At 42.0% G+C, this 11,433-nt stretch overlaps 2 protein-coding genes across 5 annotated transcripts in view; both read left to right on the forward strand.

Moving 5' to 3' along the window:
- The first annotated feature begins 166 nt into the window (after window positions 1-166).
- spmip7 (sperm microtubule inner protein 7) lies at window positions 167-4,579 on the forward strand. The gene is made up of 6 exons (XM_005735071.1): window positions 167-189; window positions 531-598; window positions 696-737; window positions 1,025-1,132; window positions 2,304-2,384; window positions 3,993-4,579. Exons 1-6 carry the CDS (start codon window positions 172-174, stop codon window positions 4,129-4,131), a joined length of 456 nt encoding a protein of 151 aa, XP_005735128.1. The 5' UTR covers window positions 167-171; the 3' UTR covers window positions 4,132-4,579.
- A 3,898-nt stretch (window positions 4,580-8,477) lies between these two features.
- The window catches only part of ikzf1 (IKAROS family zinc finger 1 (Ikaros)), a 15,883-nt gene continuing 12,927 nt past the window's right edge, over window positions 8,478-11,433 (forward strand). For all 4 annotated transcript variants that reach the window (XM_005735072.2, XM_005735073.2, XM_005735074.2 and 1 more), the window contains exon 1: window positions 8,478-8,794. In XM_005735072.2, coding sequence (XP_005735129.1) covers window positions 8,506-8,794 — 289 coding nt within the window. In that variant the 5' untranslated portion in view covers window positions 8,478-8,505. The remainder of the gene's footprint in view (window positions 8,795-11,433) is intronic.

Here is an 11,433-nt window from a genome sequence, read left to right on the forward strand (position 1 = left end):
AAATTTTGTATTGTTCGATACATATGCGTACCGAACCGAAAGCACTGTATCGAACGGTTCAATATCGATATGAGTATCGTTGCACCCCTAATATATATATATATATGTGTGTGTGCATTTTCTTTTTTCCCACCGCATTGATCCAGTTTGTGTAGCACCCCGCCAGCAAACATGACTGAACACACCCTGGTGAGCCACACTGTAGCACTGGGGTAACATGTTCCTTCATTACAGTGAACACATGCACTCCAGTTTATTTTTGAGCCAGTCTCACATTGGACTGCTGTTTCACAGTAGCTGAAAAACCCCATCGTTAGTCTTTTTGTGGGATCAGTTAGAATAAGAAAAATACTCGCAGGCCTATCCTTGCTTCACATGAGTGCGGTAAAGATTTCAGTGTTTGATGCTTTAGTTTAGGGGTTAAAACATAAACACTGCTGCACATGTGTTGTACCTATAGTGTTAAAATAAAGGTGATCTGTAGATCGGTAAATTGTGATGAAGCGGTGATTGTTTCCGTTCTTTCTAAGTCTGTAGGAGCTGAGTGGAACAGGCGACAGCTTCGACTGAGGAATGATGCCAGAAAACCAATATCTTTGTAAGATTTCGTTCATCAGTGGGAGCTCATTTTCTCTTTTAGTCCCTTTTATGATGCAAATTTGTCACACACCTTCCTGTTTTTTTGGTTTGTTCAGCTGCAGTACATATCCAAGATCAGGTCAGATCCCTCTGTACACGTGAGTATTTTATGTTTGAGCTGCCACCACACAGAATACTGTACAAAATCTTGGGGTCCTTTAGCTCTTTAATATCTGCCACATTTATTCTGCTGCATGATGTCTTTAACCTGCTGCTACCATGAAACACTGAGCAACTTTAAACAGAAAATGTTTTAGGTGATCATGTTTTGATTCTGCTATTTTCTTAGCGGCGCAGTATTTTGTTTGAATCCAGCTACTCTGCATATTTTCTCTGAGCACTGACCTTCGCGTTCATTACTGAGTGGGCTCTCGTGTATGTGCAGTGGCACCGTCGGCTCTGAGAACATGGATAACATTGACAACATGGATGAAGACTTCCAGCCACTGACAGTAAAGAGGAGCGTCGTTCCTCCATGCATGCCGACAGCACGGTGAGACTCACTGTCATTGTACACATAAAGAGCGCGGCATGTGGAAAAAAGCAGAGGTTTTTTTAATGGAAATTATTCTTAAAACAAAGTGGACTTAGACTGGGAAGCCTGTTAGTGTGTTTCTTATTTATCGATGGACCGGTATGACACTTGTAGAATAATTATGAACTTCATCTAAACAAGTCTGAAGCTTCAACAAATAACCACTAGAGCATTTTAATTGGTTTATTTCAAACATAGTTAGTCAATTTGCACAAGTGTATTCCTATTGGCCAGGCTGAAAAAAATGTCCACCTTGTTGACAGGTGTTTGCTTTGTTCTCTGCTTTCCTGTGAGCGAGTCATCTGCTGCACTCTGCCCGTCTTTAGCCATCATCTGTTAAAATGTCCGCACAGACAGGGAGGAGAGCAAGTCCTAACTTGTTATTCAAGATTGATTTTTTTTTCCAAGTCTAAGTGTGGCTCCTCTGTGGAATCGTTGCTGCACCATCAGTTGGAAAGCCAACAAGCAGGGAGCGTCACATTTTTTGCAGGCTGCAGTTCAACAAGTGGAAATAAGACATTCCAGATCTCACCAGATTTCACCTTGTAGGGAATTCTAATCTAAATGATCAGTCATGTCCATGGTGCTGACATTTAGAAGTGTCTACGGTTTTATTTTTTTTATCTGCTGCTCTGAATGCTTTTATTTTGCTCTTTTTTTAGCTTCCTGTATTGTTTCCAGGCTGAAAAAGCCTGTTGGGGCTTTGTAGAGTGCTGAAAAGTGATGCAAGGATCAAGGTAGCTTGGAAACAGGACCGAGATACTGTCATGCTGTCAGTCTGTTTTCTGATTTTGTTGTTGAAATCTCAACTTTAAGCACTAAAGATCAGTATGGCGAGGTGGCAGGTGGTGGTCGTCCTCATTCAGGATAAAACAAAAATAAACCAGAAGCAAAAACATGCAGACCTGATGGGTTGAATGCCATCTACACACACACACACACACACACACACGCACACGCACACACACACACACTTACATTCATTGTGGTTTTTCTAGAACTGTTTGTTAAGCACAAAGTATTTTTCACAATTTTTTTACATGTCAGGTGTAAAAAATTGTGTGTTTTTTTGTCTCACTGTGTCTCATTTACAAGTTACAGTGTCTGTAACATCTTTTCCTTGTGCCAGCCGAACCACCATCCCTGGCTACACAGGCATGGCTGCCTATGCTGACTCTGCAGCTCCTGCAACTTCTGCAAGCTCATCTGGGTGAGTCTGAATGAAACTCTGATAACAGACTTCCGTTGTTATTGCTAACTGATTATGTCCTATAAAATATGACATTTAAAAAGTATATAATATATCGTCTGTATTGTTTATCTTGTCATCTTGTGAAATAAGTAAGTCATAAATTTGTGGGTTGATTGAGTTTATCATTTTACTATTTTGCACACCTTGATATTTCTTTCTCCCAGCATTTTATCCAGTTAGACAAAAAAAGCAAACATCACAATTCTCCACTAGAGGGCGGTCTAATGCAATCCATAGACATGAGGTTGCACTGTTAACTTCACTATACAGGTGCCCATTATTTACTGGTGTCTATGAAAATGTGACTACAACTCGCCACAGTGGCAGAAATACACACAAATGACAATACTTTCAGCTTACCTTATATATCAAAGTGTAGCCAGAGACTGGCACTGGGCGCACACTAACTCCTGAGGTTAAGTTTGTATCACCCCTAAGAGTCAAACTGGGGACCTTTTAGATGTGGGGTGCACGTGTTAACCACTACACCACAGAGCCAAGAAAAATGCAAAAAATATGCATAAACATGTGTGCAGTCTGGAGAAAAATAAACCAAAGAGCATGAAATTAGTAAAACTAAAAGAGCGGACACTGTTTTAGGGAAATGGGCAGACAAGATAAAAACAGTGTCAACAAAACAGCTAAGAGAAATAATATAAATCCTGAATAATCACTGTTTTCTCATGCTCCTACTTTTTAATTTGATTTGTTGTTGAACTTTATCTTTTTTTGGGTGCTGTACATATTTGAGTGGCATTGCTTAAAAGCTTAGTATACCTTATTTTTTGCATGAGTGGGCAGGTGAGGTGCAGGTTAATGGTCAGCTGGAAAAGGCTTCAGTAATTGGAAATGTTAAAAAACAGATTAAAAACAACGGCCGTCATTCCTAAAGACAGACAGGTAGGAATTTGAGAGATGTTATATGTGTTGTAGGGGAGGATTTCACCGATGATTTTCTCAAATTGAGCAAATTTCATCAAAAGAAACTGAAAAGGTTTATTTAAAAAGGAAAGCTTAAGGTGTTTAATTCCCAGTGCAACACTGAAAATATGTGCGTTGACACGAGTGAGCCCCTTAACTGTGCAGAGCAAACATGGCTCCACTCTGGGAGTGTTGGCTGTCTGTTAAGGATGTGCAAACCTGTTTCCTAGTTGGGCCCCAGTTTAGCGAACTTTACCGGCTTTTGGAGCAGGCATCTCCAGATGGCTGAATCCAGAGCAGCTCGTGGTAATGGTGGTTTTTCACAACCCAGATCCATTTTCCTGGTGCCTGACACCCCCCTGCGATCTGTTTCCTCTGCTGATTAGGCTTGGCCTCCCATTTTTTTCCCCCAAAACAGAAAAAAAAGACAAGCTCTTGGATTGATTAACTGTCTGCTACAACGGTCAGACATCCCCGGGATTTTCGCTTACTAACGCTCACTCATAACAGAAGTGCCTGAGGGTTTTTTTTTTTCTGTCAGTCTGTGTTTCACTACAAAGATTAGCTTTAGGTTCTTAGATTTTTGCGTCATCTAAAACAACGTGTAATTCAGTGACTCACAGATATCATTACATCTTTTCACAGAGCATTCGAAGAATTTGGAACTTCTGTTTTCAGGCACACAGCGCTCCTGTCCAGAACGGTGACCGCCGTGGCTCCCTGCAACCCCTTCATGAGACCCGTGCTTCCTGTCTGGTGCACGAGCGCCACAGCAAGACTTTAGACAAACGAGATGAGAGAGGGCTCGAAGATGTCAGCTTCCTATTCACGCCATCCAATCTGTTTATATGAATACATCTACGATGATGTGATGTCAGTGAGTTATTCAGAGTGAGTTAAAGAATAATGAGATGCCCCATTATCATAATTTCCCTGATTTAGATGAGTGGTTTTCTAACTCTGGGTAGTGAGTGCGTTGCATTGTCCTCTTAAATATTTGCTCTCTCTCACTGACTCGCTTGCTTGCTCGTTTACTCTATGTGTGTGTGTGTGCGTCTGTCATGAAGGGCAAAGAGAGGGGCGAAATATTGAGGAAAGTCAGGATTTTTAGCGCTATCATTACGTTTTTAAAAGTATACAAATTACGGCAGCTTTACAGATCCATTATGACTAAACAGGCTAATCTGCATTCAAAAGGCTGTCTGTGGGCTTCAGTATATACATCGCTTAGATTTCTGTAGATGCGACTGTAACGCACATTGACATTATTATGATGTGCCTGGCAGCAATAGCTTTATGTCTGCGGTTAGTGCAGCTTGACGCTTAGACAGGAAATAGGGATGAGATGGTTTTCCTGTTTCTCTTCATCTATACTTTGTTTAGATTTACATTTCGTGAGGATTTTGTACTTAAGCACAAAGTTGATACATGTGAGGACTTTGGGTTGTGTGATCACTAATACATGCATCTTTTCTTTTTAATTATTGTATATTTAGTGTCATTTGTGTTTTATTTAGCTATTTATTGTTGCACTTCCAAAAGTGAGGGCACTCAAAAGAGATTTAAATTAAAAATAATCAAAAAAAAAAAAAAACGTTTTTAAACTGAGAAGCCTAGAAAGTCCTAATTTTTGACATGAAGACTTTGGAGGCAAAAGTTACTTATTGCTTTAATGCTGCTAACCTCACCACAGAACACCAGCAGCTCGCTGGCCCAAGCGAAAGCATGAAAAAAACGTTACCCTCACACGTAGGCCACTGACCTCTGGACAGACACTTTTGACTCCCAAATATAGACTGAAAAGAAATGTAGGCAAGTCTGCAAATATCATCCATTGTGTCTTGTTTAATGACCCTAAACTGCCTTTGAACTCCATCGGTCCTGTTTCATGCTGATATTTGTCCAAAGCAGTCTTTACACAGCGAGAAATATGATATCAGCTCTCCATCAAACCCATCACATACGAAGAACTGCACAACTTCCACCATAGTTGTCAAAGTAACAGAGCATTATTAAGTGCAGTAAGTGCAATCTCTCTCTCTCTCTCTTTTTAAAAGATGTTACCAGTTAATGCATCGCTGAGAAAATTGGTAAGTAAAGTGAATTATGTGCATGGAAAGGTTAAGATTTATCCCTTTTCCTTTATGCTGCTGCGACTCCAGTGAATCTAGAGGCAGCACCCTTCCTTTTGGCACGATATCAGCTCACGGCTCTGTTGGTGATTGATGTCTAACAGCCACAGATTATTATGCTAAACAACTTATGCTAAAAAAACAGCTGTTAGTTTTGTTAAAGCGAGCCTTTTCAGTTGTAATTACTGTTGTTTTGCATTAATTTTATGACTTTTGAAAGATACTAGAAAGTTGAGGAACATGTTAGGCAATTAACTCCTTGGCTTTCTTGCACAGTTAGATAGCAGAACTCTCTTAACTGCTTAGCTTAGCGTACAAATGCATGAAATTGCAGAGGACAACGGCACCTTTTAAAGCTCACTATTTAACCCCTAATAATGTGGCTGTCTGCAGCCATGTTTCCAGTATTTATTTCACCTGGTGGTACAATACATATTCAGCGTACAACACGACAGTGGTAATAATCTTGAGAGTGAGACGGCCTCTCTGTATAGCACCCAATTTACTTTGTGTTTAAGACCAACAGGACTACGTAAGACTTCTCATAGCAATCATAACTCTATTTGCTAAAAACCTCCTCCTCCTCCAGCTTAGATTTTCCAGCCTGTGGTCTGAATCTCATCACCGGCTCCTTTTCAAAACAGGCTCACAAACACCATGATTGATTCAGCCACTATCCTCCAGGATCTCTCAATGCTTGCCCGGGCTGCAGATTAATTTCCTTTTCCTCATCTTAATTTTTACTCATCGCCGCTCCATAAAAAGGCTAAATGTCAAGCATGCCTGACTCCTTCTAGTGACACGTCTATTCCAGCAGATAATTACCATAAGGAAATTGATGCTTTAGTGTGCAGAGGGGAATTTAATTTACTCTGACATCCTCGCAGCATAATGCATTCCTAAAGAAAGAGAGTTTTTCACTTTGCAATTGACTTTTTAGATAAATTGGACTATTTAATGTGATTATCGGTCTTGAACGTCTTTGACTTATTAAGGTGTTGAAACCAATTAAGGGTTACATGCTGCTCATGCTTCCAAATGTGAAACAGTGAATACTGCTTAAAGATCCATGAAATAAGAACCGTCCGCAGCCTATTGTATGTTAGTCAGCCGGCTACATTGCCTGATGATGTTTTGAGGCTTGCTAGATAATGATATTAATTACAACAACATGGCTTGCTTCAGATTGTGGATTAACCTGAGAGAGCAAAGGGTTCTGTGCAGTTTGAGTCACACTCCATGCATGTCGCATGTGTCATTTTCGATGCTACAGAGTTATAATAACCTTATAAAACCTTGAAGTTTGAGAGCATTTCCAAACGACCAGTAAGAATTGAACAAGTCAGGCATTAGAGGGAAGATCTGAATATTGATCCCACTTCTGTTGGTACTTCTCTAAAATTTCGGCTGAAGTGAAGCTGCTTTGTCACTGAACGGGACAGCATCTCTTATCGCAGGCGATCACAGCCATGAACCAACATCTTCGAGGTCGCCAGTAGCGCTGAGTCACATTTTCTGTCCCAGCCTTCCCTTTGCGCGACTTCTGGAGTTAACCCATCCTGCAGCGTGTTCACACCTTTGCATGTCATGCGTTAAAACGGACCTTACAGAAAAAAAAAAGCAGCACCGACTGTGAGGCTATGAGGAAGTCAGCGAGCATTGCTGCAATCCATATTATGGCCATGAAGACACAGCAGGCCGCATTGCTCCTGCCCAAAGTTCCTCCTTTTGCAACCAACTGAATGCTGTGTTTCTTAGGAGATAAGGGCAGCCTCCCGCAAAAGGTGACTCAGCAATCCAGCCACACGGCCTCTCCTGAGATAAGAGCCCTCTTTGGGGCTTGTGGGACACTGGGAAAAAACAGCCACAAGGAGAAAGAGAAAATAGTGGAGTATAAACTATCACATATTCTGTAAAATGAAGTGCAAACTTGTCCAACCTAATCCGGTAGGTTCATTTATATATGTAAACACAGCTGATCAAGCAGGGGTTCAAACTGAACTACATTACAAGCTCCACCATGAGATACTAGTGACGGGACATATCTCAAATTGAGTTTTAAAGTCGACGGCGGTGTGCAATTCCTGTTTTATTTGGAATTTTCTTCATTTTCAGTCCAAAATGTATATTTATTTGAACAAATTCAGACTCCATATGTGGGCAGTCCGCTCAGGAGTCACCTATAGGGCTGCTTTAGAAGCTGCCACACAGGTTAGCAATAAAACAAACTGTAGGCCAGAAAGCCTCTTTGAAGTACAGTGTTGTATAATGGTGTGTGCGGCTGTCACCGGGCAGCAGTTGCGTGTGTGTTATCGCCGTACTGTAAGATGTGATAGCTCGACTTTGAGAGCATGTGAGCTGTCGCCGCGTTGGAACTGAGATGATTGACTTTAATGTGAATGCTGGTAGCAGTGGCAGCATCTGAAACTAACACATCTGATACACTTGGAGCCGGTGGCCCAGTGTTGGTTTGTAGATTCCTGCTCATGAAACCAGAGGGAAAACCACATTTCAGTAAATTAATGCATATCTGAATGATGATCTGCTGCAGGACTGAGAGAGGATGCACTTACTGTACACGTATTTTAAAACAGGAAGTAATAAAGGAGGCTAATGTTAAGAGATGCAACTGTTTGCTCAGGCTCAGACGTAATCCTGATTGTGTACGCTGCATTCGTGCTGTGTTAAGGTACAGGACAGGAGGCTATGACGCTAGAGGTAACACAGAGAGGTGGGGGTGGGGGGATGGGGGAAGCAAACTGGATGAAACATTAAATAGAAGAAGAGGAAAAGCTCATTATATGGGAAACACTTGTGTTATTTTCATGGACTGCTTCAGAGTGCCAGAACAGGTGACAGAAGGGGAGCTGTCCAATATGCAAGTGAGGAGTAACCCCCCCCTCCCCCTCCCTCCAGCCCACACTACCCCCCCACCTCCCCCAACCCCAATCAGCTTCTTCGGTGTGAATGAAATAAATAAACAATGAATGGTCCACTCTCCTCGCTCGCCTCATCCCATCTCATGCATGGCTGCCAGTGATGGTCTACTGGGTGTCAGCTTTTATTGGCACGGCACAAAGCAAGTGCCAGGGGTTCGGTGGCCCGACTCCCCACTGCAGACTGTGGATAAAAGCAAGCAAAATGCCTCAGCCGAGCTGAGAGACATAGTCATGTTGGGCTGGAACGAGGAAGTGCAGTGGAGAGGGGAGGGACTCAGGGCGCAGCTCCATGGGGCCGCCGCGGCGCTGCGACCTTCTGCACATGGAGCCGGGGAGAGTTGGAAGAACTTCATACTGCAAACTCAAGGAATAGCAGGTAAAGTGACTTCAACCGCACATTTCAGCTCGGTTCTCACCTCAAAGGCTAGGCCAATACCTCTAAAGTGATTTCGATGGCAGTGAAATGGTTTAGGAGACATTTGCGCCTGACTGGAAAAGACTCTCCTTATAGTTTCGGTGCAGGTGCGCCTCAGCATCAAGGTCCCGTTTGATGCGCGTAATTTTCTACTGCCACAGAGTTTATAACGGATTAAATAACAAGACTGTATTTCAGTAATATATCGGGGAAAATATATTGTTTTTAAAGCGTTGTCTGTGTCTGTAAGCTACGTGCAGCAATTTAAGGGAAGTAGAGGGAAATGTTCCCCATTTTCCTTGCGTCTTTTTTTCTCTCTCTCTCTTTTGGGAAATATGGATAAATTATTTTCCAATTAATTCGACTTCTATAAAAATCCGAATCACATTTTCTTTAAGAATTCATACAGATCGGCTCGGGGCTCGTTATCATTTTAACTCGTTTAACTGTTTTTCCCTCTTCGGCTACGGCACCTGTTGCAACAGATGTGCGCACTCTGTAAACTTTAGGGCCCTTTTTTTAAAAGTGCCTCAAGTTTATTAAGATATTTAAAATGAACTTTTTTTTCAGGAAATAATTTTCTTTAAATTGTTGAAAGCGCAAAATTGACCGGGGCCTAAACTAATGCGAACATGTTTTTGCTTAAACAGGAAATCAGTACGCACCGACTAAACGCGCTCTCAAGCGGCTCGAGTTTACACACAAATCAGTCGCTCTGAGCATTTCTCGTTCCGTTAATCTTTGTGTCGGCCTGTTCAGAATCGAACCGCAGTCTCGGTTAGCCGGTAAGGCGTCTGTGTGAAGGGAAGAAAACAGGCAGGACTGATGAAACTTTTCACGCTGCTGACGCTCAAACGTGAAAAAGTTGCTCATCAACGCCCAGGCAGAAAACTGAAAGATTCACCGCCGAAGAGATGGGGGGGGGAAATGATCGGGTTTTTTTTTTCTTTTTAAACAAGATAAAAAAAACAGAAGTCCAAGAAAGCTGAGTTTCCTCAAATATATATATTTAACCCTTCTCTAAATTATTATTCATTAACTATAATTAACCGTGTGTTTAAAAGTGGCGTTTGTGGGACGTAAAATAAGTTGGCATTAATTACATTTTTTTAAACTTGGAAAGCATCTTTCTCTGATGTGTCCTATTTTTTTTATTAACACATTTCAAGTTTACGGTCAAGCAGAAAAAAATATATTTCTCCGCAAATGTAAAGCAGTTATCTACTTTAACAATAAATGTAAGATAATAAATAAACTACGCGAAAAGTCAAATAAAATAGCAGAAAACTCATTTTTGATTTCTGAACTTGTAAACGGAGCTCAGTACCTGCGCACATAGGGCTTTTTTCATAGCTCAGTTGGAAAGAGAAGTGCTGAAAGTGCTGCAAATCTGTCTGCGGATACATCATCTTTCTTGTCAGTAGAAACAGAAGTAGGAGGGGGTGTGAAAGGGGGAGGGGGGTGGAGGGGTTAGAGGAAGACAGACAGTTATTAAAATGATTGTACTGTCTGAATAGCAGAGTAGTGAAGTGTGTCAGATGCAAATGAAGGAAACTTCTTCTTCAGCGCACCTTTGCTCTCCCACCACCACCACCACCACCCCCCTCCTCCAATGATAGACTCCCAGAACACATCTGCTAACACTATCTGCCCACTTCCACCCATACATTTCATGAATTACTGATGAGCATCTCTGCGTGCACACACGAACAGAGGTGTCCGCGCGCCACGTTGCTTGGCAGTGTGGGATCATCTCTTTTCCTCGTTATTGATAAGAAGGCGCCCACGGCGGTGTTACTTATTGCAAAACTCACAGGACGGATCGTTATTATTTGAGATGTTTTTCGATAATTGTCACTCAGACTGTTCAGTTAAAAGTGGAAAGTCTGAGTGGAGCGTATGAGTAGGAAATCACTCAAAGTGGGGCTCCTGATGTGAGGCGAAGTGTGATGAAGCTGCATTCACATAGCCGTGTCACAGCACTGCTGTTTATCTCCAGATATAGTTTAATTTATTTAAAATATTTAATTGCTGCCAAAACCTATAAGTATAAACTTGTTTTAAAAATACCGGGCCTTCAGTCATATTTATGATGTTTAATCAGTAGAAAGTTCCAAGTGAAACTCTCAAGAAGTGTCACTTTAAAAAAAATCCTTCATATTTTCAGTTTGTTTTAACTGTGCATTAATCTAAACACACACAGACACGCCACTGTGTCAGCTTTCTCCAGGGTATCCAGGCTTTGCTGGTGTGGTCCTCAGTATCTGTTAACGGTTTCGTGTGTTTCTCATCTCCACCCTGCTCCCTGGTGTAGCTTTGCACCTCGCTACCCCCACCCCCAGCGACACACCGCCACAACCATCCACCAAACACACACACACACACACACGCACGCACGCACACGCACGTGCAAACACACAGGAGGAGGACCGAAAATTCTGTCAACCCACAAGCCTCTTCCTGCCTCTCCTCAGTTGACGTACTCCGACCAAAACTGTTCCAGTCCCCCCTTTGCGCTCTGTGTTAGAAGTCTTTTCTCTGACTCCTATTTCACCGCCTGAAAGATTCCACCTGCCCCCAGTTCGTACACTCATACACTT

Source organism: Pundamilia nyererei, unplaced genomic scaffold, assembly GCF_000239375.1.
Source record: "Pundamilia nyererei isolate P.nyererei 1_Seehausen unplaced genomic scaffold, PunNye1.0 scaffold00062, whole genome shotgun sequence".
Lineage (NCBI taxonomy): Eukaryota > Metazoa > Chordata > Actinopteri > Cichliformes > Cichlidae > Pundamilia > Pundamilia nyererei.

Bases quoted from the DNA above. Each gene is read 5' to 3' on its own strand.
- spmip7 (XM_005735071.1), top strand. The intron at 1,133-2,303 runs GTGAGACTCACT...TCCTTGTGCCAG, and splicing joins CCATGCATGCCGACAGCACG to CCGAACCACCATCCCTGGCT. The intron at 2,385-3,992 runs GTGAGTCTGAAT...ATCTTTTCACAG, and splicing joins ACTTCTGCAAGCTCATCTGG to AGCATTCGAAGAATTTGGAA.